The 24,398-nt window shown below is 51.7% G+C and overlaps 1 protein-coding gene and 1 long non-coding RNA gene across 5 annotated transcripts in view; both read left to right on the forward strand.

Moving 5' to 3' along the window:
* Window positions 1-639: 639 nt before the first annotated feature.
* On the forward strand, window positions 640-2,788 carry LOC131746075 (uncharacterized). Its single transcript, XR_010838224.1, has 3 exons — window positions 640-791; window positions 1,106-1,225; window positions 2,641-2,788. It is a non-coding gene; the product is annotated as an uncharacterized lncRNA (long non-coding RNA).
* Window positions 2,789-15,580: 12,792 nt separating this feature from the next.
* Window positions 15,581-24,398, forward strand: part of CSNK1D (casein kinase 1 delta) — a 37,865-nt gene continuing 29,047 nt past the window's right edge. Inside the window, exons 1-2 of one of the 4 annotated variants that reach the window (XM_059046972.2) lie at window positions 15,581-16,023; window positions 22,385-22,495. In XM_059046972.2, coding sequence (XP_058902955.1) covers window positions 15,948-16,023; window positions 22,385-22,495 — 187 coding nt within the window. In that variant the 5' untranslated portion in view covers window positions 15,581-15,947. The remainder of the gene's footprint in view (window positions 16,024-22,384; window positions 22,496-24,398) is intronic. The other 3 variants (XM_059046971.2, XM_059046970.2, XM_067021464.1) reach the window with 3 other exon arrangements.

The raw sequence follows: 24,398 nt of genomic DNA on the forward strand, positions 1-24,398 counted from the left end.
TGCTGATGTTTTCAGCAAATGTTCCTCTGTCTGATGTTTTCCTCATTGTTACTCTGGGCTTGTGGGTTTGGGGGAGGAGACCACAGAGGGAAAGTGTCCTTCCCATCACATCCTGTCAGGGTCTGTGTTCTCAACACAACTCCTCACCATGGCTGTGCACTTGGTCACCTGGCTGAGGTATGTCTGTCAGGTGTCACCACTTCAGAGTTCCTCTTTCTTCCCTTTCCATCCTGTTCTCTCTGGGGGGACGTCACCACATGCAGCCCACACTTAAGGGGGGGTTGGCGTCCCTCCCGGAGGGCACAGCCGTCTATATATATGACTTGGAATGCTTCTACACAGATTTGTCTCTTCTCCCCGTTCATGTATTTATTTAATCATTTTTATATCAGTATGGACTCATGATACCTATTTTTATACTTTGTGTTTTAATCTAATGCTTTGTTGCTCAAGTTATTCCAGCCTTAGCCTTGGGAACTCTTTTACTTTGTGTCCCTTTAACAGAACCCCTTTGTTGTGGGTTGTTGTTTTGTTTTTGAGCACTTCTTTCCTTTCTAGCTATATTTGTCTGCTAGGGATACCATAACAAAGCACTGAAGACTGGGAGGCTTAAACAACAGAATTTTGTTTTCTCACAGATCTGGAGGCTGGAAGTTCGAGATTAAGGTGCCTGCAGCTTGGTTTCTTCTGAGGCCTCTCTCCTTGGCACTTAGACGGCCATCTCCTTCCCAAGTCCTCACACGGCCTTTCCTCTATGCGTTTACTCAGTCCTGATGTCTCTTTCTCTTCTTGTAAGGATACCAGTCCTGTAGGATCAGGAACCCACCCTTATGTCCTAATTTAACCTCAATTACCTATTTAAAGGCCCCGTCTCCAAATATAATTGCATGGGAGGTTAGGGCTGCAACCTATGATTTTTCTGGGGGGGGAGGTGGCCACAATTCAGTGTACTAACCTGTGTATATACACGTATCTATAAATATTTCTACATGTTTCCACAAGTATCCATAATAAGCATGAATTCCTATTGGTGTCTCTAATTCTATTACCTCATGGATCATTCTAGCCTTTTCCCTTGCTTATCTGTAAACTCCCACTCCAACAGAGAGAAGTGGCTCACAGCGTCCACCATCATGCACTCAGTTGTTCAGTTCCAGTGTGCCTGCACAGCGGTTTCAGAATTAACTGGTCCCAGTGGGAAGCAACATTACCAACTACAGTACAGGTCTGTGTGCTGTTATTTTGCCTTTCGTCTTAGGGACCCGCTCATTCCCAAAGTTACTTAGGTAAGCACCTTCCCCCCACCCCCTACAGTGAGATGGTCTCATCTATTTGTAATGCAGCTGGATTCTTTTGTCATTCCATCTGGAGATCCCCATCTCCTAAATGATTCTCTTACATTTGCATACATTAAGCTTCATACAGTCTCTGGGTTTTAACAAACGTGTACGTTCATGTGTCCACCATTACAGTACAATACAGAGTAGTTTCACTGCCCCCAAAATCTTCTGTGCTTCACCTGTTCGTCCTTCCCCCCACCCCCACCCCGGGTAACCATTCATCTATTTACTGTCTCCATAGTTTTACTTTCCAGAATGTCTAATAAGTGGAATCATACAGTATGTAGCCTTTTCACACTGGCTTCTTTCAATGTAATGTGCATTTATGATTCATCCCTGCTTTGTGTGGCTTGACAGCTTTTTATTGCTTAATAATATTCCATTGTATGGATGTTCCAGTTTGTTATATAACAAACCCAGCAGCTCATCCTGGTCTTGGTCTGAGCCACTGCACATTCTCCTTTGCACCCACCAGTGCTGTAGGCTTGGGGGTGTAACCCCCACAGGTGAAGGAAACGCTCTTCTGTTTCTACTGTGCTGAGGGCTTTTCAATCGGTAACAAAATAGACTAGATCCGTTGTATTCAAGACACGCTTTTCTGTACCTATCGACTTAATCATAGGCTCTTTCTCCTTTATGTATGGGATGAATTGCGTTGCTGTGTTTGATGTTAAACTAGAGAAACCCAGACCATGAGGTCTATTTCTCACTTGTAATGGGTCTTTTTTTTTTGGCCACAGCTCGTGGCCTGTGGGAACCTAGTTCCCCGACCAGGGATCGAACCTGTGCCCCCTGCAGAGGAAGCACGGATTCTTAACCACTGGACTGCCAGGGAAGTCCCCTATGATTGGGTTTTATTTCAGATGTTTTGTACCCAAGTTCCTAAGTGAAATGGGCCTCTCATATTCTCTTCGCATTTGTCTGCTTCGGAGCCAAACACAGTGAGCTGGACACATCCCACTCTCTTCCACTTTCTGGAACATTTTGTCCAAGACAGGAATTAACTGGTCCCTGGAATCAGGGTGGGACTCACTCATAAATCCCGGGCTTCAGGCTGGGGGATGAGAGGGCTTGGACAAACACTTTTTAGTCTATTCCTGTTTATTACTTCATTTTGACCTTCTTTCTGTCATTTTATATTTTTCCAGAAATTTATCTACTTCATTTAGTTTTTCAGTTTTATTAGTTTATAAGTGAGGAATTCCTAATTCTATTATTTAAAATCTGTGCTGTGTCTGCAGATATTTCCTCTTTGTATGTTTTATTTGCAGTGACTTGCTTTTTCCTTCTTCCTTGCCAGAGTGTTTTCATCTGACTGTTCTTCCAATGAACCAGCTTTGGGTTTTGTTCATCTCCGCTCTGCCCTCTCTCTCCCTCCTCCATTGATCTCTGCCCTTTTAAATTTCTTTTTGTATTTTCTCCTTCTTGTTTCTTTGGGTTGGCTTGGAATTAAACTGCATTTCTGGAATCCATGCTTAGTTGGAGCAGAGCTGGTCTTGAGTCAGCTGCCTTTGCCGGCCCATCCCTCTCTCTATGTCACTGAGATTGTTTTCAACAACGGTGATGGCTGACCTTTCCCAGTGTTTGTGCGTCCGGCGCACCGCAAGACCCTGTAGCACAGCCCCCCTCCACCCCTGCCCCACGCTCCCAGGCAGGTGTCATGAGCCCCATTTGAGAGCATTCCAAGTCTAACCTTGATCTGACCCGGGAATCCTCAGCTCCTGCCGCAGCGCCCAGGGCACCCCACCTGGAGGCCTCCCGAGGGATCAGGCTTCGGGCTGCGCAGGGCTGGGTCGCTCAACCAGATGCCCTCTGCCGGCTGAGATGATGGGGTGTCCTGGCTGGAGCAGGCTGCTGCAGGGTCTCTCTGCTCTCAGAGGCCCCAGCCCCCTCCCTGTCAGGGACTTTACCATGGGACCTTCCAGGTGTGTGAGGTCCCCAGGGGAAGGGGTTTTATGGAAGTGCCCATGGCTGCCAGCTCACTGGGTGGCACCTGTAGAGGCCCTGCCCACCTGGGGTGGAAGCTCGGCCCGGTGACTCACTGCCCAGTCGCGCAGCACAACTGGAGATGCAGAGGTAAGCGGGCGAGGGATCTGGGCTCTCCCAGCTGGCCTGGCTGCAGGCCACACAGGGTGGCCACGAGAAAGGGGAGACCACCCGAGGCCAGAGACAGGCCAACAGCTGCAGCCCATCAGAGAGGGGGATGTGGAGGTCACCCCAACTTCCTTCTGGCCAGGCCAGAACCACAGGTGCCCCAGCCGTGTAGGCATCACTCCCTGCCCACAGGCTGCCGTCTCTGGCTCCTGGGATGGCATCTATAGCCCTGCCCATCCCCAGGGCCAGGAGAAGGGGCTCTCTAGGGAGCTCTGCGGGCGAGGAGGGGCAGGAGCAGGTCTAGACCCTGACTACCCCCACCCTGCCTGCAGGAGATGACGGTGGACAGAGAGGGGTGGGGCTCGGGCTTGTGGCCAGAGGCAGAGGTGAGAGATCAGGAGAAAGGCCTCCTGCGGGAGGGGCTACCACCAGAGGTCCTTCCACTCATGCCAGGGCAGGGTTGGGGGGACCAAAGGGGTGCTGCCCTCAGACTCCAAAAGAGGCTGCAGGGATCTGCTTCCTGTCCAGGAATAGGGCTTGGGACCCCTTTGGGGCCCTCTTGCATCCACTGACCATAGGTGACAGTAGGGCAAGCTCCAGAAAGCACCTGCTCTTTTTTTCTTTTTTAAAAAATTTATTTATTTTTTGGCTGCGTTGGGTCTTCATTGCTGAGCGTGGGCTTTCTCTAGTTGCGGCGAGCAGGGGCTACTCTTCATTGCAGTGTGTGAGCTTCTCATTGCACTGGCTTCTCTTGCTGCAGAGCACGGACTCTAAGCACACGGGCTTCAATAGCTGTGGCACACAAGCTCAGTAGCTGTGTCTCGAAGGCTTAGTTGCTCTGCGGCATGTGGGATCTTCCCAGACCAGGGCTTGAACCCATGTTCCCTACATTAGCAGGCATATTCTTAACCACTGCGCCACCAGGGAAGTCCCAAGCATCTGCTCTTTACTGGTCCCTCCTGAGCCAGGGATTCAGGCTGGAATCCAGCTCCCTGAGGCTGGGAAGTAAACAGGGAACCACAAAGAGGGGGTGGGGAGTTTGGGCTCAAAGTTCAGTGTTGACTTGCTTTCGGAGTGAGACTGCCTCAGCCCCTGCTGGCCCTCTGTCTGTCCAGTCTAAGTACTGAGGACCTCCTGGGGCTGTGCAACAGAGCCTCTCCCTTCCTGGGGCTGGGGCAGGGTGGGGTGCTCCCGAGCTGGGACTGGTAACACAAAGACCAAAGACCTGACTTGTACCTAGCCCAGGTGGCCAGTAGCCTCTCGAATGGGCCCCTGGGCCCCGGCCCCCTGCCCCTGCAGCTCTGAGGCTCAGGACTCCAAATGTCAGATCCTCTGCCTTACAGAGGGACAGGCGACACTCACACTTGTGGATGTTCTTTAGCACTGCCCTGGGGGCTGGTGCAGCAGAGCCATCCATCTACCTGGCCTCCTCCAAGCTCACACCCTCACCTGACGGAGGTAAAAGACCTGTCTGGGAATCAGGCTCATCAAAGCCTCTATCCAGTAGGCAGAGACGCTAATCACGCACTGGGCTCCATCTAAGGCAAGGGGGTCTCCACCTTGGCCCCAATGACACTGGGGGCCGGATCGTTCTCTGTGGGGGGGCACCCTGTGCACTGTAGGACATTGAGAGCATCCCTGCCCTCCACCCGCAAGATGCCAGGGACCCCCTGATTGTGATAACCTAACATTGCCAAATGCCCCTCCACACCCCCACCCCAGTTGAGACCCCTGGTCTCCAGCAGCCCTGCCCAAGAGAGCTCTCTGGGATGATGGAAATACTCTGTTCTGTGCTGTCCAATCCAGGCATCACTGAGCATGTAGAACGTGTCTAGTGAGACTGAGGAAGTAGGTCTTTACTTCATTTTAATTAAGCTAAAGAGCCATGCATGGCTAGTGGCTACCTTTGCAGCAAACTCCTGTCAGTACTGGAATCCTAGCCCAACTCTGGCCTCCACTCCAGTCTGGCCTGTGCCCGGGAATGTGGTTGGGGGCATGAACTCACTTCCATTACCCTCCTGGCGGGGGTCGGGGCTCCGTGCCTCTACCCGATGAGTCATGGGGTTGGCACGGAGCACCCAGAGCCTGGAGGGCTGCTCGGCCCAGTCCCACGGGTGCTCTGTCTGGCCAGGGCCCTGGGTGTCCCCAGCATTTCCTGGAGTTTTCCTTGGCCAGTGGCTGGGTACTAGCTGTGTGGGAAACACTCACATGCACATACAAGCTGCCGGAGCCACAGACCACAGCACCACGGCCCCGTGTCCACCTGGAGCCTGTCCGGGAGCTCCACAGTCCTTGTTCACTTCCCAATGGTTGGCTCATGCATCCTCAATCCCCCAGAAAAGGACTCACTGGGTGAATTTTGTTAATTAAGTGGGGATGATCCTTAGTACTGGTGGCAAGGGGTGGGCACGGTCCTGACTGCCCCTGGATGGGAGCCGAAGGCTCCTGAGGTGGGGCCCGGCTCTGGGCTGAGGTGAGAAAAGAATCCCGGTGCACAGCCTGGAGGGCACTGTGCTTCCAGAGCTGCCCCTGGAAGGTCAGGAGCAGAGGACGCAGCTGGAGGACTCAGGCCCAAAGCACAAGCGGAGTGGGCCTGGTCTGTGTCCCCTGAGGCAGGCCCTGCTGTGGTCCCCGCAGGCCCTGTGCTGGCCCTGGAATCACTCCCTAACCCCAGAGTCTCTTCCTGCTTCCACGGGGAGGTTGTTGGGAGAGAAGACATGCCTTTCAGTAACAGTAAGCAAAGTTCTAAAAGTGGGGGGGCGGGTGCTGAGAGCAGGCTCTGGGCCTCACCCCGGGGACAGTGGGAGGCTAGTGGACTTGGAGCAGAGAGTGAGAGGGCTGATGTGTGGGGCTACTGTTTAAAGGTCAAAGGTGGTTTCCATCAGCCAAGGGCATTTGCTCCCCATGAAGGAAGCGGAGCCTCACCTTTGGCTCAGGGAGGGGTAAGGGAGTGTGCACTTCCTGTGGGACAGCCTGTGTGGGCTGACCTCCCCCTCCCCCTCTACCCTGGGAGCAAAAGGAAGGTTGGTTGTGTTTGTCCTGATGGCAGTGGAACCCTGGACCCGTTATGCCCCCACCCAGCCCAAGGGGACCTTAATGGGGTGTTTCTCCTCCCTACTCAAAAGACCAACAAGAGTCTCTGCTCTTCCACCTGCTCAGAGGCCCCAGAGAGAGTTTCCAGCTCTCAGTCCTTATGTCAGGCCCCTGAGTGGGGAGGGGTCACAGTGAATTGTGCGCAGAAGTGCACTCCCACCCCTGCCAGCCCACAGAAGCCCCTCCAGGTGCTCTCTCTTCCTTCAACATCTAAGGGGCCAGCTGCTTCATCTCTCTGGGCCTGTAAGTGACCAATAAGCAGAGTCCCCTCCCAGCCACGATGGATGTGGGGCATAAGCAAGACAAAAACTCTTGTTTTCAGTCCTTGGGTTCTAGGAGCTATTTGTTATGTGGCTTACCCATCCCAGCCTGACCGAGACAGTCTGTACCTATTTGATCCCAAAGTATCCAGCGCTGAACGTGGGCACCTGGAAGGTGTGGGGCTGGGGACTCAAGGGTGCCCCGCTCCAGGGTGGTCACCTGCTGGGCAAGAAGCACTGGCTCCCTGCAGGGGCCTAGGAGAAGGTCAGTCAGAGAGCATGTGTTTGGTGGGGGGGGGGGCATACCCAGCCCCATGGGAGAGCCCCACAGAGGGCACTGAGGGTCCAGAAGTTTGCCCACTTATCCTTATCCTTCCTCCGGCTCCAACACTAGGGTAAAAAAGGATCAGGAGATGAAGGGACTGTCCCCTCCAGCCCCTGGGAGCTGCACACGACCTGGGCTAGTGAGAGGCTGGACCCGAGATCTCTGGAAGCTACCTACCAGGGACTTGGATTTTAATAAATGAAGAGACCGGAAACCATGGACCGCCCAGGAAACCCATCAGGCCTGGAAGGGCAGTTTTATCAGGGCAGGCTCAGGATGGTGGGGAGAAAGCTGTAACTGCTCCCTGCCCAGGCCCCCAGGTTCAGGCTGCCCAGCCACGGCCCAGCCCTCCCTGCTCCTTCCTCTCCCTTCATGGGATCTCCACCCCGCGTGCCCTGCTGCTGCCCTGGAAGCCCCGCAGCACTTTGCATTCATCCCTGATGTTCCTTCCCCTACCTGATGTTAATAAGCAGTTTTTTTTCTGCTGTTATTTGAAAACAAGACACAAACTATTTTTCCCACCAAGACGCTCTACTCCTCACCTTCCCCCCCATAACAAGATGAAATCTACGGAAAATTTATTCCTGTTTTCTTGCCTCCTGCCCACCTATCATGAGACCTCAGGAAGGATTCTATCCCCTGATTCGCTACCCCCAACTTCCGATCTTTTAGCGCTAGCCTACTGACAGACTTCCTGGCAGCAGCCCCTTCCATATCAAGGATTTTTATTCAACACTTACTTCCCCCAGTTCCAGAGAGATTATCACTACCTATTTTCCACTACATGTCAGCATGCATGCAAGTATATGCACACAAACCACCTGTATGTGCACGTGTTTCTGGGCACACATCTGCATGTGTGTCTGTGCACAGATATGCATGCATGTATGCACAGGAACTCACAAGTGCATCCGTGCATGTGGTGTGCATAAATGCACATGTGAGTGCACACATACATATGTACACGTGCACACATGCAGGCATGCACATTGTACACATCTCTGTGTGTGGGCGTGTACACATGCATACGTACAGATAGGAGGTGGGGGAAGACAGCTCACCACTGCTCTCCTGGTCCCTTTACTTCTCTGCCCTGAGAACTGGGTTCTGTCTCATTCTTGTTTACTAGGAGGCCTTTCTGGGCCCCTTCCTGGCTGGGCGCAGCGTGTCCAAATCAGGTGCTGGCACATGAGTCCAGGGAGCAGTCTAGGCTGTCCAAAGATGCTTTTCCCCAGCCTATGCAGGCTTCGGGTCACACAAGGAGCCCAATGTCAGTCTGAATCTTTTTCCTTTGTCAGCAACCACTTTCTCAATGAAGCTTTGAAAATCTCTTCCTTACCCGTGGGGTTTAGGAGATTTATCAGGATGGGCCTGGGCGGGGCCTGTCTTGGCCTCCTGCCTGGAGCTCTCTGGGCCTCGCACGCCTACCTCCCTGGATCTTCCTGGAGATGTTCTTTTATATCTGTCCAATGGTCCTGGTCACACTAACCACCTGTTGCTTTTGCTCCTCGGGGACTCCATCCACAACTGAGGTCTAAGCCTCTCATTTTTCCTGTGTGCTTTGCATCTCCTCGCATTTTCCCTCTGTGATATAAGGTGTTGCTTCTACCTGGACATCTAGGTGTTCATTGACAGCTGCCTCTCCTTCAGTTCACTAGCTGAAATTTTTCTAGTTCAGTTGCAGGGAGTCCTCTCTGCAAGAGAGCACACTGATGTGTGTGTGTGTGTGTGTGTGTGTGTGTTCAAGTGTATGAGCATGGGTTTTCTCTGTTGGGTCAGAGGGGTGGGATGTTTGCACAACATCCTCTGGAAGATCTTCCTCTTTTGACTCCTGGGCTCTGGTCCGTGTCCCCTTCCTTTGTCAGTTTGTTGGTGCCAGGTCTGGTGGAAGAGGATGCTGACCTCGACATCTGTGCCCCCCTACCCCCACAGGGGTGAGGACAAAGCCATCATCCTGCCCTGGACTAGTGGCTGCCCTGGGATGGCTGCTGCCCCAGGCTGGCCCACCCGGCACCTTCCCAGCACCATCTCCACTGCACCTGTGGCCTCATCCACTGTCTGGGTTACAGAGTCAAGACACAAACAAACAACCAAGACCCAGGCAGACAGCACAGTACTGTTGCAGCTGTCTGAAGCTCTTGGCACCCGGGCGAGGAAAGCAAGAAAAATGAAGCCATCAGAGTCACGGGGGCCTCAAGAAAGAGCGGATGCTGACGGGAAGGGAGGGCAAGTCTTCTAGGAGGAAGGGTCCCAAGTCACCTGCTGCCAAAACTTTTAGGACAGAAAGATGTCTACACCAGCTGCCCCACTGCCTCTCCTCCCCTCTCTCTCTTTTTCAATCCATGGATTTTTTAAAAATTGTGTTAAAATATACATAACATACAACTGCCATTTTAACCATTAAATGTACAGTTCAATGGCATTAAGTACATTCATGCTGTTGTGCAACCATTACCACGGTCCATCTCCAGACTCTTTTCATCTTCTTAAATGGAAACTCTGTTCCCATTAAACATTAACTCCCCATTCCCCTCCCCCTCCCCTGGTAACTTCTACTCGACTTTCTGTCTCTATGAATTTGCCTGCTCCAGACCTCATGTAAGTGGAATCAGTCTTTGTCCTTTTGTGACTAGCTTATTTCACTTAGTATAATGTCTGCAAGGTTCATCCATGTTTAGCACTTGTCAGAATTTCCTTACTTTTTAAAGGCTGAATGATATTCTATTGTATGTACAGGCACACTTCGCTTTATTGTGCTTTGCAGATATTGCATTCTTTACAAACTGAACATTTGTGCCCTGTGTCAAGAAAGTCTATTGGCACCAGTTTCCAACAGCATTATTTTATTATTTTAAAAATTTTATTTATTTATTCATTTTTGGCTGCATTGGGTCTTCGTTGCTGCACGCGGGCTTTCTCTAGTTGTGGCGAGTGGGGGCTACTCTTCATTGCAGTGTGCGTGCTTCTCATTGCAGAGGCATCTCGTTGCCGAGCACGGGCTCTAGGCATGCAGACTTCAGCAGTTATGGCATAAGGGCTCAGTAGTTTTAGCTCGTGAGCTCTAGAACACAGACTCAGTAGTTGTGGCTCACGGGCTTAGTTGCTCCACAGCATGTGGGATCTTCCCAGACCAGGGCTTGAACCCATGTCCGCTGCATTGGCAGGCAGAGTCTTAACCACTGCTCTACCAGGGAAATCCCAGGATTATTTTAAAATTAAGGTATATACACTGGGTTGTTTTTTTTTTAAGACATAATGCCTTTGCACACTTAATAGACTATAGTATAGTGTAAACATAACTTTTCTTTTTTTTTTTTTGGCCATGCAGCATGTGGGATCTGAGTTCCCCGACCAGGGATTGAACCAATGCCCGCTGCATTGGGAGCACGGTAAAACTTTTTTTATTGAAGGATAGTTGATATACAATGTTATATTTTACAAGTGTACAATATAGTGATTCACAACTTTTAAAAGTTATACTCCGTTTGTAGTTATTATAAAATATTGCCTATATTCCCTGTGTTGTATAGTATATCCTTATAGCTTATTTTATACATAATAGTTTGTACTTCTTACTCCCCTAGCCCTATATTTTTATTCCCCCCGCCACTGGTAACCACTAGTTCACTCTCTATTTCTGTGAGTCTGTTTCTTTTTTGTTGTATTCCCTAGTTTGTTGTATCTTTTAGATTCCACATATAAGTGATATCATAGAGTATTTGTCTTTCTCTGTCTTACTTATTTCACTTAGCATGATACCCTCCAAATCATCCATGTTGTTGCAAATGGCAAGATTTCTTTTTTATGGCTGAGTAATATTCCATTATATATATATATACACCACATCTTCTTTGTCCATTCATCTGTTGATGGACACTTAGGTTACTTCCATATCTTGGCAATTGTAAATAGTGCTATGAACATTGGGGTCCATGTATCTTTTTGAATTAGTGTTTTTGTATTCTTTGAACATATACCCAGGAGTGGAACTGCTGGGTCATGTAGTAGTTCTATTTTTAGCTTTTTGAGAAACCTCCATACTGTTCTCCACAGTGGCTGCACCAATTTACATTCCCACCAACAGTGTACAGGGGTTCCCTTTTCTCCACATCTTCATCAACATTTGTTTTTTTTGTTGTTTTTTAAACTATTTATTTATTTTTAAAATCTTATTTATTTTTTGGCTGTGTTGGGTCTTTGTTGCTGCATGCAGGCTTTCTCTAGTTGTGGTGAGCAGGGGCTACTACTCTTCACTGCGGTGTGCAGGCTTCTCATTGTGCTGGCTTCTCGTGTTGCAGAGCATAGGCTCTAGGCACGTGGGCTCAGTAATTGTGTCTTGTGGGCTCTAGAGCGCAGTCTCAGTAGTTGTGCTGCACGGGCTTAGCTGCTTTGCGGCATGTGAGATCTTCCTGGATCACGGATTGAACCCGTGTCCCCTGCATTGGCAGGTGGATTCTTAACTACTGCGCCACCAGGGAAGTCCCCGTTGGCTTTTGCTGAAATCATAGAGTATTTGAAATTGCGGGTTCCCTGGGAAATCTAGAATCGGATAGCCTCTCTGGGCCTGTTTCTGCATCTCACAATGACGTATTGATGATCTCTAAGGGAACAATGCAAGTTAGCATTCCTATGGTTTGTCAACATGTAGCAGGAGCAGAAAGGAGGAGACTCAGCCCCTGGGTGCTCACGTGGGAGCCAGCTGAGGATGGTAGTCATGGGGGTCGACCTTCCCTCCAGGGTGTGAGCCTGGGCCACAAAGCCCCTCCTTGGTGACCCTGGGCTGCCCCAAGCTCTGGTCAAGGGGAAGCCACAGGTAGACACAATTTGTAAATGAGCCCGGCCCCTGACCCATTAATTGGCGCTTGCCAGTGACCTGTGACCTGGGGCAGAAAAAGAACAAGTGACCAAGACCAGCCAGTAGCTGAAGGAGGCACAACAGGGAGGTCAGGGGAGCTCAGGGGCAGAAACTTCTGGAAGCCAGAGTAGCCAGCCAGAGGAGGAAGGAGAGCAGAGGAGGGGCTGGGAGGTGTGGGGTCACCATGAGAGACTGCAGCCAGGGGACCCAGAGCAGCTCCCACCCCCTGCCCAGCCCCAGGTCCGGTGTCCTTCCAAGGATATGGGCACATGCACATGCCTCTTGTTTCTGGAGATTGGAGTGTGTATCTATCCCTCTCCCCCAAAGAGTCTGACAACCCTTGCAGGATTGAGGTGAGGTCAGGATGGGAGAAGGGAGGTGTGTGCTCTCAGGGGACAGGAAAATGCAAACCTCTGCAGCCTGATGCCAGCCCTGGCCTGACCTCAGAAAGCACAAGTGCTGGGGCTTCCCTGGTGGTGCAGTGGTTGAGAGTCTGCCTGCCGATGCAGGGGACATGGGTTCGAGCCCTGGTCTGGGAAGATCCCACATGCCGTGGAGCAACTGGGCCCATGAGCCACAACTACTGAGCCTGTGCTCCGCAATGAGAGGCCGCGATAGTGAGAGGCCCGCGTACCACGATGAGGAGTGGCCCCTGCTCACCGCAACTGGAGAAACCCCTCACACAGAAACGAAGACCCAACACAGCCAAAAATGGATAAATAAATAATTTTTTTTTTTTAAGTATTAAAAAAAAAAAAGCAAGCACAAGGGCTTCGTTCCTGCCTGGGGCGTTCGGGCATAGGTGTGGGGTATGGGCTTCTTTTTGGGGTGATGAGAATGTAAAATTGACTGTGACAATGGTTGCTATATACTAAAAACCATTGAACTGTACACTCTAATTGGGTGAATTGTGTGGTTTGTGAACTCTTATCTTGATAAAGCCACTCACACAGGCACACAATCACACACGGCACAAGCCCTGCACACCAGGACACATGCAGTCTCAGCTTGCTTCCTTTGCGCTCTGCTTTCACACGAGGGCAGAGGACAGGCTGGGCATCCCCTCCCCTCCGAAGCTTCCTCACCTGCCCAGGAGGTCAGAGGGGGTTTGGGTTGAAGCAAAGGGCACCATGTATTTGGAACTGCATTAATACTGCGATGCCAGGTGGAGTGGGGATGGTCTGTGGACAGAGAGTGGGGCCCTGACAGCAACGCACAGGGGATGGAAAGAGGTAGCAGGGACCAGCTGGGAGTCCAGGCAATGGGGAGGGGCCTGCAGGGATGGGATTGGGTGAAAGGCCCCCAGCCCTCCAGCCCCCACCCCACAGGCTTTTGGGTAAGACTTACCTTCTGTGGTTTCAGATTAAAATAAAAAGACCCTGGGCAGGGGTGTATAGGCCCCCAGCTCAGTTGGGAACACACCTGGGGCATCCTAAGTGTGAGTGAGTTTTGAGGGGGAGCTGGCATAAGCCAGTGTCCCTGCTGGAAGCAGAATCATGAGCCTTGGAGGGGGCAGCGTGAAACCCACTCTGGCTGCAAAGGTGGGGGTCTGAGCCTGGCAGTTCTGCTTGGGAATGGCCTGGGCTAGGAGCTGGGAGTTCATCCATGTGAGTCATTCATGAAGCCAGCATTTACTGAGCGTCTACTATGTGCCAGGCGCAGGCTGGGTGTCAGCTTGGAGTCAGTGTGAGCTGGGACACTAATGAGGCCATTTCCAACAAAAAGACCACTCACCTATGTGGGAGCCTTCATGCCACACCAGCCTTCTGGCCGTGTTATTCCTAGTCCTAACACCATGCTCCAAGGGTGGGTCTAAGACACTGACTTTCACCTTCTCAAGGTCACACAAGAGCAGGGCTAGAGAGCAGAACATGAGCACAGAGAGGATTGCAATTCTGGAGAGTGTACCAGGCCCCCACTCTGGTGGCCAGAAGTGGGGAAGCAGCTGTCATAGTACAGCCTCTACAAGCCCTAGCCCTGCAAGGGTGCTTCACAAATGGGAAACTGAGGCACACACAAGGGACGACTATGTGATTATCCTGACCAATTCTGAGAAAAAAAAGAAGCAGGCAGAACCCTGGAACCTGGGGGTAGCCCAAAGAGTTGCAGCTTCTTTTTGAGAAAGGACATCGAGGCCCCAGTAGGGGACTGCTGATCAGCGATCAGCCCAGGGCAGCTAAGGAAGTCGCCAGTCCAGTATTTCCAGGGAGCTGGTGCCAAGCCCCTTTCTGTTTCCAGTCTCCACTCATGGCTTTCTCTCGTGGGGAAACTGGACACTTAGCATATTCTGCCAGCAAGGCTAGTTTTACTAGTTTGGCAAAAATCTTCCCAACACCCGAAGACTGAGAAACTAGGCTAACCACTGTGCATGGACATGGGGTGTTCCTAATTGCCCACCACTCATTAGCAGCTGATCATGGTTTGCCTTGCAGCCTCTCCTTCTGTCTTTGCACTGCTATGTAATGCTCAGGAATTGATGCCCGCTTGCCCAAATTGACCTCCAACTGTTTTCAAACAGGGGCTGCACTACTGAGTGGTGGAGAGGGAAGACTTGTGAATGGAGAGACCAGGCACTTTCCTTCTCTGCAACCAGGGAAGATGATCCTGAATGGTGGCCCTGGCAGCTATCTCACCCACACCTCTATGTAACCCCTGTGCTCAGAGTAGTATGTTTGTTAGCTGTCCAAAAATATGTATTAACAGCCTGTTTTATGGTTCTTTCTTTTTGGCTGGGGTGGGAGATAGGCCTAGAGAAGCATCGACACGCAAGTCATTCCTTCTTGGTTCAGGCACCTCTCTGAAGACCCAAGGCAGACTAGATGAAAACACTGATCCAGTCTCCAGGCAATGGAACTTGAGAGGCAGGCAATGCAGGCCTCACCCTCTGAAAGGTGGTAGTGTCACCCTCACCTTTCAGTCTGACACCAGGCCCTAGGATGGATCCTCCTTCAGTCCTGGGCTTGAGAGTGCTGTAGGCCCTGGACTTAGCTCATAGGGTAGGAAGGGAACCACACAGTGCACGCCCTGGCCAGCCCAAGAGACCTGTGCACACTTATGTCCCCTGTAGCCTGGCCTGTGTCACTTCCCACAGGCGCCGGTGCAGGGAGGGCGGCCCCCTCCTGGAGAGTCCCGAATGTGCGGGTCTGGGGCCTGGAGGGACAAGCTCTCTCTTCTCTCTCCCTCCATCAAAAGGCACTGCCTGTGTGCTTGTCCCAGGCCTGTCGCGAGGAGACGCTGGCTTCCCAGACACCTGCGGGAACAAACGAAGACCCTGCGAGAGCATGTGGGTCCTGCATGCGGAAGGGGGCCAGGCAGGGGGCTATCGACCCGGGACTGCTGCGGAGAACAGGGGGCAAGGAGAGAAGTAGGTCTGGCCTGGCCTGGACGTCCGAGGGTCGCGAGGATGAAAGAAAACGCTAGGCTGGGGGGGGCGGGGGCCGGGGGCCGGGCCCCGCCCCCCCGCCTTGCCCTGCTCGGCCCCGCCCCTCCCCGTCCCTCCCCAGCCTGTCTTCCGAGGCCCCGGCCCCGCCCTAGCCCCGCCCCAGCCCCGCCCCTAGAGCTGTGAGGTCCCGCCGCCGGCCAGTTGCCGAAGCCGCGGCCCCGCCCCTCGGTCAGCGCGGCCCCGCCCCACCGGGTTGCTAGGGGAAGTGACGTCACAGCGCGATGGCGGTGGCTCCTTCCGGCAGCTGAAGAGGGTTTAGGCCCGGGAGATCCGAGTCCATCCGCGGCGGGGAGAGGGCAAGCGGGGTGGGCAGGGGCTGGAGCAGGGGCGGCGGCGCTCGGACTGCCCCATCCGTCCCGTATTGAGGCGTTGGGAGCGGCGGGGCGGCCGGAAAGCGATGGTGAAAGCGGGGCCGTGAGGGGGGCGGAGCCGGCAGCCGGACCCGCAGTAGCGGCAGCAGCGGCGCCGCCTCCCCGAGCTCAGACCCAGGAAGCGGCCGGGAGGGCAGGAGTGAACCGGTCGCGCCGCCGCCACCGCCATGGAGCTCAGAGTGGGGAACAGGTACCGGCTGGGCCGGAAGATCGGCAGCGGCTCCTTTGGAGACATCTATCTCGGTGAGGCTCCCTTCCCCGCGGATGGGCAGCCCCAATCCGGCGTCCCCCGGCCCCGGTTCCGCTCCGGCCCCCTCCCCGGCGACCCCGCCCCCGGCGGCCCCAACCCCAGCCCCCGCCCCGGGCATCCCCTCTGGCCCGCGGCGGTAAGCTGCGTCCGCGTCGGTTCGGGCCTCCCAGTTCCCCAGGCAGGAACTTGCGGCCTTTCCGACCCGCGCCCTCGAGGGCACCTGACCAACGTGCGCTCGCGGCCTTTGGGGAGCGGCCGGGAGCCTCGGTTAGGCCCTCGCTACCCGCTCGGCCCGCCCGCCTTGTGTCCGCTCCCGGTGTCCCTCCATGCAGACAAAGGGCCGTCGGCGAGTGCGGCCCCCGCGTTCTGCGCGCGTGCGGTGGGCACGAGTAGAGTCCGGGGCTGGCCGAGGCTTCTTCGGCGCTCCTCGCGACGATGCAGCCCCGGCTGACCAGCCCCTCTGGCCCTGAGTCTGGGCCGTGGACCGCAGGTGGCGCGCAGGGTCGCCTGGGGGCCAGTAGAGTGGTCGTTGAGAACATGTTGCGCCTCCAAGTTCTGTACTAAGTACCTCGGCTTAAACGAGAATGACATTCAGGTGATTCGGGACAAAGTCAGCGCTAGGGTGTTGGGAGAATTAGAGGCAAATAAAGTGGCAAAGCTCTGCTCATGAGCTTGTCCTTTTGCTATGAAAATTCTCCAGGTAGACTGGAAAAAAATGGGATTAGAATGTTCTGGATTGTCTCAGATTTACAGTGAAAGAATGCGCACATGCACGTGTGTGATAAAAGGTTGGCTTGAGTCTTAAAGTTGGAAGTTTTAAAAATATAAGCGTTTCTCAGAGAAATTGTGTGTAAGTTACTCCTACGCATTTGGGGACATCCAGCCTGGCATCCAGCCTCTCTGTATGTGCAGAGAGGGACTGTCATCGTGCAAGTTTGGGGGTGAACATGCTCTGCTTGCGCAGCCCGCTCTGATGTTTCTGTTTGGCTGGTGTACTTGTCAGGGAGGGTCAGGAATAGATTTGTATGTCAGTAATGCTTCTGATTATGCCTTTCAGATGGTCCCAAGTGTGTGTGCTCACTGCCCCATCCTTGCCTCTTGTTACCTGGAGAGGATGCACGACCTCCTGGGCTAACAGTGTAAGAGGATTCCACACTTAGGGTAGTTCATAACTGCTTTTGGTACCCTTAACCCTACAGTGTAATCCTGTCACATCAGTATGTGCTTTACTGCCCTGCTGAGTAAAACACACTTTAGAGATACGTGCATTTTACTATTTAAATATTTATGTCCAGTAGTCAGCAGTTGCCTTCTCAGCAGTGTTTTGGGAGGCGAAGTGCTGGGTAAATGCAAGCTGTTTGCCTTATTTATAGAACAATAGATTTTGGCAAAAGTTTTAACTTAAGGTCTAGGAGCTGTACTGAAAAACCAATCTATTAGCCACCCTTACACAGAAATGAAAAAGTAGATATTTTGAACCTTTTCGTTCTCTGGTCTGAAACCTTGCCAGACAGTTTTCTGCTTTCCGAAGCTCCGTTCAGACAATCAAATTGTGGAACGTTGTCACCAAGTCATTCACAAAGAAGTTGAGAGTTTTGTGGGAGACCCTGAAAGCTTATTCACAACTGTGTCCTTTGGGCCTCACCTTGTGCTGGGCATACCAGTGGTGCTTGATCCAGCTAGACACCGGCTGACCGGTCCCAGAGGGGTCTGTCCTCAGTTTCCTCCTTCATGTTTATCCTAAAATGGATAGACTGTGGCTCTCGTGCCCTAGTTATGAGTACCCACATGGCCTACCCACTGGAGTACACTTAGAGTTACTTGTGTGGGGTTGGGTACAACCGATTTGGTGTTGACTCTTGGCCCATGTGGTGGTCCCTTCAGGCTACATGCTACCGCACTGAGGAAATGTGAAGTGGTCTTGTTAGATTGAGATGTGACTGGAAAGGTGGGTCAGAGGAAGCTCACTATATACTGAATTTAAGGGTCACAGATGACCGATCCAAAGACCATGGGATGAATTGAGTCTTCTGTACCATTTTTTTTTTCTACGTTAGGCAACTAGTCATTAGTTGAGGAATTCGGTCCTCATCTTAAAAATCGTTATGTTCTACATATTCTAGTGTGACAGCAGTTAAAGTCGTTCCTACTACTGTCATTGTGCTATAGGTCAGAACGCTCTTAACTCCTCCTTCTTCACCTTGGTTTAAATGTGGGGTTTGGGGTCTTGGATTTCCACCTGGGACTTTCTAGTGCTTTCAGACGTTCGAAGCCGGGGGGGCGGGGGAGAGAGAGCTGTCCTTCAGCTTGCCGAGTACCTTATGGACCAAGAAGGCCCAGTGCTAGCCTCCCTTTCCAGCAGCCTGCTGTGCTGACATGAGCATGTGGCAGTGTGCCCTGCAGTTAATTCCAGTCCTTCCCAAACAGCGTGAGCCCCCTGTTCTCATGGAGTTCTGTTCTTGTCCCATGTCTGTCTTCTGTAGGTGGTGGCAGTACCTTGGACCCTCCTCTCTGCCCCCCATTCATGATTGGTAGAATGGAGGTTTTCTTCCTGCCAGCTGTTGGCATTTTTACTTGATCCTTTTGCTCTGTCAGTTTATCAGAGGGTGACCTCATCTGTCCAGCTGTTACCCAGGTGGACTGTGTGGTTTGGCTTCATCACATACACAAATGCTTTTGGGGAGCTAAAGCTTAGTAACCTCTTCATATTTTTGATTTTCATGTTTTTCCCCTCGCTGACTTTCATTTCTTTTCAGTGGCACCTAGCAGGGTGTCTGGCATACAGTAGGGGTTCCAAAATGGTGGCTGGCTGGCCAGGAGAGGAAAGCAGTTGCCTGTACGCAGCTTTCGTAGTCACGTACCTGTGTCCTTTAGGGTGATGGCTTGAGTGTTTCTAGATACCGCATCAGCTGCCTTGTCAGTGATTGTCCTGCGAGAGTGCCCTTTGCCCTGCTGTTCAGAGGCCTCTCCCTATTTCTTTGTCGATAAGACAGTCATCAATGGGAGTTACCTTTTTGTCCCAGGACAGGGTCAGTCTTGGGGTTAAGTTCATTTATCATCTGTCTTTGCTCAATTTGAGGGGCATAATTTTGTTTTCCTAGGACCAGCATTAATCTGTGTCTAAACATAGACTAACATCTTCATCTGGTGAGGGGGAACTCCTGTCTGGCACTGGAGCTGCACAAAAGAGCTGAAGTTGTTGGGTGATGAAAGACCTCACTATAAACAGACACTGAGTAAACGTGATGTGCCAGTTGGTTTTGACTTGCTCTGAATCTGGAACCCAGAGCTCAATAGTATCTTTCAGATTTTTGTTCCCCATCTAGAAGTACTTCTAAAAGTTACCTGTTGTGAAGGACCAGATTTTGTAATTTTTCAGATTTTTGTTCCCCATCTAGAAGTACTTCTAAAAGTTACCTGTTGTGAAGGACCAGATTTTGTAATTTCCATTCTGTGGCAGATCAGCACTTTTGTAAAATAGGATTAAAATGTTGCAGCAATGTCATGTTGCTATCAGAGATCCTGGGTGCTTCCTCGCTGTCCTGTATTTGTCCCCTTGTGGACTGGTGGCAGTTTGAGGACAAGACTTGGAGCAGCACTGCCAGTTGAGCACAAGGGCTGCTGTCAGCCGGGGGAGGTAGGACAGGACTGCAGGGCTACAGTGGTGGACCACCTCAGTTTTGCTCAGTGGTCTCTTATGTTTGGTTCCCATGGAAAACCCAGAACTTGAAGCGCTGCTGCTTCACCCAGTGGTGAAGACCTCTCAGAGGAGGCAGCCTGCATGTGTGCTGCCCTCAAGTCTGTTTGGCAGAGAACCCAGCCTCTCCTCTTTGAGTCATCAGACTCAGGGCAACCTTCACAACTGTGATGCTCTAGAGGGTTGGTTCTGTTTCCAGGTGTGATCCTGGGGGAGGTGGGCTCTGTTTCCAGGTGTGATCCTGGGAGAGGTTGGCTCTGTTGCTGGTGTGATCTTAGGAGAAGTGGTCTGTGTTTCCAGGTGTGATCTTAGGGGAACTTGGCTCTGTTGCTGGTGTGATCTTAGGAGAAGTGGTCTGTGTTTCCAGGTGTGATCTTAGGGGAAGTTGGCTCCGTTGCTTGTGTCATCCTGGGGGAAGTGGGCTCCTTTGCTGGTGTGATCTTAGGGAAGGTTGGCTCTGTTGCTGGTATGATCTTAGGGGAAGTTGGCTCTGTTGCTGGTGTGATATTAGGGAAGGTTGGTTCTGTTGCTGGTGTGATCTTAGGGAAGGTTGGTTCTGTTGCTGGTGTGATCCTGGGGGAGGCTGGAATTCATATTGTGTTCCAGAGTTGCCTGTGGTCATTTGTCCCCAAGACTATCAGTATTGCAGGGTGACTCAGATGTTAGCTTTACCAGCCACAGTACAGTGCAACCAGAAGTGTTCTCAGCCTTCTTGAAGGTGCTAGTTCAGTAGGTAGCCTGTGTGGGCCCAGGCTGTGTTGTCACTGAGAACCTGCCTCCTGGCAAAGGTGACAGGGCTGACATAGTTGGAGGAGCAAGAGTGCTATCATCAGAGGCTTCTCTGCTCCTGCTTTGGGGTAGGGGGAGTTACTGATGGAACTAGTAAGGTGAGTCATCCATTCCTCATGGGCTGGTGAGTTCAGTTGAGAGTGCCAGGTCCTCACAGGAACTCAGAGTTCATTTTTCGTTTGCACAGTACGTTTTACAATGAAGTAATTTCTCTTGTAGCTAGATAGATTATCACAGCCTCAAGGAGGAAGAACAAAATGTATTACCTGTTTTTCTTCTGAGTGCCCAGGAGTCTTTGTGGAATGATAAATGGAATTCTTAAATTTAGAATGGTCACTGGCAGTGATCAGATGGTGGTTATTCCCATGGAACCCCAGCATTGGTGACCGGTTTTGGATCCAGTCCCCCTAGAAGCAGTCGCATCTCAAGCAGCTGTCTGAGCAGACTAGAGGAGAAAGTTTCTCTGTCCTTGGGCAGTTACTGGGTTCATGAATATCAGCAGACAGCTCTCCTGCAGGTCATGATTGTTCTAATGCTTGCTGACCTTACTCTGCCGTTTATCCGGGAGTCTTAACATTATCTGTAACCAGTAACCCATTCATCCCACAACTTGCTCATGAAACAGACTGCTGGTCTCCCTGCTGAACTCAAATGGTGAGGGAAACTGAGTCGCCAGGGACTGGCAACATTGCTTTGCCCAGCAGGATGGGTCTGGGCTGCTGGAGCCAGTGTTAATTCCTTCACGAATAACCATACTACTGGGAAGGATTAAAGTGCTTTATACTTAGAAGGAACTGGTGAGGAAAGCAGGGGGAGAGCTAGGTATGTGTTTTCTAAAGACTGCTTTTCCCATTATCTCCAGTGAATGCTCCTTGAGGGAGGGCTTGTAGCATAGCTTTGGGTCAGATTGGAACTCAGGAGCATTCGTGTGTGAAGCTTGGAGGGGTAGTGGTTGTCACATTTGCAGGTCCATATTATAGTAAAGAAGAAGACGGCATCTTGAGGTTAAAACTCTAATCTTTAATCACGATCTGGTAACCAGGAGGTGTGAGCAGATGTATTGCCGGTTTTAGCACAAAACTAGCAAAAGGTGAGTGACAAGTACACGTTGCATAGATGTGATTAGGGCTTTGAAAACAGAGCCCAGTCCTGTTCCAGTGTCCACAGGAGACGCACAGTATGTCCTGGTCCCTGGGAGGGGAGAGGTGTGCTGGGCCTCCCTGGGCCTGGCCTGGCCTGTGATGGCTGAGTGATGGCTCCTGCCGTGTCGTGGGAACCGAGTCCCCTTGAGAAAGCGCCCTGCTGTATGCAGCTTGGTACCTGGGCCATATGGACTGGGATGGGCTGAGGCCATGTGGGAGTTCAGTGGAAACCCAGCCACCGCTCTGGAGAGAGGCTCGCACACACCCGAGACCTGTCAAGGCAGCATGGAGAAATGGGGCCCACACGGAATGGTTGCCCTGGGACTCCCCACAGTCTGTCTTTGGGTGGGTGAATACAGGGCTGACCAACAGGCTGGATGAGAAGGTTCAGACCAGATGGGGGTCCTATAGAGGGAACTGCATACCCTGTCTCTCGGTCCCCTGGTGATCATAGTAGAGCTATATGGAAGTGGGTGATGTAATACCAAATAAGACTTTTCTATACGTATCAAATATTCCTGTTTTAAAAAGTGAAAATAAAGATATTTTCCCACAGGGGTTTATCTACCACTGACACCATCTTGTAGTAGAAAGTGGAGTGCATCCATCACCTGGTCCTCCTTGGAAGATTCAGATAGCACTCATTGTTTCTCCAGCATGTTTTAACATTGGGTGAGGTGGTAGACACCAGACGATTAACGTTTGTGATTTTCTTTCTTTGCCAAGGTACGGACATTGCTGCAGGAGAAGAAGTTGCCATCAAGCTTGAATGTGTCAAAACCAAACACCCTCAGCTCCACATTGAGAGCAAAATCTACAAAATGATGCAGGGAGGAGGTATGGTCTTTACCTGTTAAGAAAACCAAGGTGGTGTTTGATGAGGTAGAATGCAGATGTCATGAATCACAGTCTGGTTAATTAGGAAAAGGGGCAGAAGCGTTCATACCCTTGACCCCATCCTGTGGCTTCCTTCAGATACTGTCTGAGAGGCCTGTAGAGGGCCTCACTCGACAAAAAGAAACATCATTTTATGCTTTTTGCATAAACCCTTCCTTAGTTTCATATTACATACTGGTGTCTTTGGATGCAGACTTGTGTGAACGCTGACCTGGAGCTTGCTGCTGGTCCTCCTGTGCCGCCTTGGTCATGCCCGCAGCTTTGGGATGGTCCCTGCAGACTCTCCTGAGTGAGACCCCTTCTAGCTCAGTTACTGTCCCCATTCTGTGAAACCTCCCCTTGGGCCTGAGGGTACCAGATATCAGAGTGCCCATCCGATTTCAGAGACTACCTTTTAGAATTCTCTGGACTTTGAGATTGTTTGGCTAATGAAGCAGGAGGGGGTTTTATTGGGGGTCTCAGAGTCCTGAAGACACCGCAGCATTTTGAAGGCTGTGCCTGTGCTGCTTCCCAAGGAGCTCAGGAAGCCCAGGCACAGCCCTGAATGTCTTGAGCTTTCTCTGGGGACAGGGCTTCGTGTGTGAAGAATAGCTGTGTTATTTCCTTTTGGATACCCTCGGAAGCAGAAGCCCCCATGATACTTTCATAGTTGCGGGGGTGGGGTAGGGAAGGCTCTTGGCACCTTGCCAAAAGAAAGTCTGTGTTGGTCCTTTGGTCAGGTGGAAAGGGAGGACTGGTGATGTGACTTCTTGACATCTTTGCTTCACAAAGCAGTTTAATCTGTGTTACTACTACCAGAAAACAGCATATCTCAGTTGACATAGCACAGGGTGTCTCTTTAGCAGCAGATATATCTTAAAGCAACACAAACAGTCCTATAAGATGACTGCAGAAGGGAGTGTCCAGTGCCGCTCGTCCCGGGCATTATGGGACCAGAGGAGGCTGTGGGTTCTCAGATGGCACATAGGGAGGAAACTCCCTGGCCCCTCCTGTGCCCAAGGAGACGTTGGCAGAGGACCCTGCCAGTGTGTCTGTCCTCTGGCGGCCCTCAGCAGGCTTCTCAGGCATCAGGGATGGTCTACACAGCTTTTAAGGTGGTGATGAGTAGGAAGAGGTGACTTGGTTTGTGGCCTTAGTGGTGGGAGGAGCTTGGTGCTCGGGGTTGGATGAAACCTTCTGACTGAAAAGCTTGTGTGTTTGAGGAGCATCTCTGAGAACTCGGAAGCTGGGCCCCCAGGATGGAGGGAAGAAGAGCTGACACCCAGGGAGGAGCTGGTGTAGTAGATTGAGACTCAACAGAGGGGGACTTCCCTGGTGGCTCAGTGATTAAGAATCTGCCTGCCAAAGCAGGGCACAGGGGTTCGAGCCCTGGTCCAGGAAGATCCCACATGCCACGGAGCAACTAAGCCTGAGCGCCACAACTACTGAGCCTGCGTTCTAGAGCCCGCGAACTACAACTACTGAGCCCATGTGCCACAACTGCTGAAGCCCGCGTGCCTAGAGCCCGTGCTCCGCAACAAGAGAAGCCACTGCAACGAGAAGCCCTAGCACTGCAACGAAGAGTAGTAGCCCCTGCTCGCCGCAACTAGAGAAAGCCCGCACGCAGCAACGAAGACCCAGCGCAGCCAAAAAGAAATAAATGAATGAATAACTTTTTTAAACGACTCAATGGCAGGAATTCCCTGACAGTCCAGTGGTTAGGACTCTGTGCTTTCACTACCAGGGGCATGGGTTCAGTCCCTGGTCAGGGAACTAAGATCCTGCAAGCCCTATGGCGCAGCCAAAAACAAAAAAAAACAACAGAAAGGAGTTTATTTGGTTTAGAACAAGGTCTCTCCTCAGA

The sequence above is a fragment of the Kogia breviceps genome, chromosome 19 (genome assembly GCF_026419965.1).
Source record: "Kogia breviceps isolate mKogBre1 chromosome 19, mKogBre1 haplotype 1, whole genome shotgun sequence".
In the NCBI taxonomy this organism is placed as follows: Eukaryota; Metazoa; Chordata; class Mammalia; order Artiodactyla; family Physeteridae; genus Kogia; species Kogia breviceps.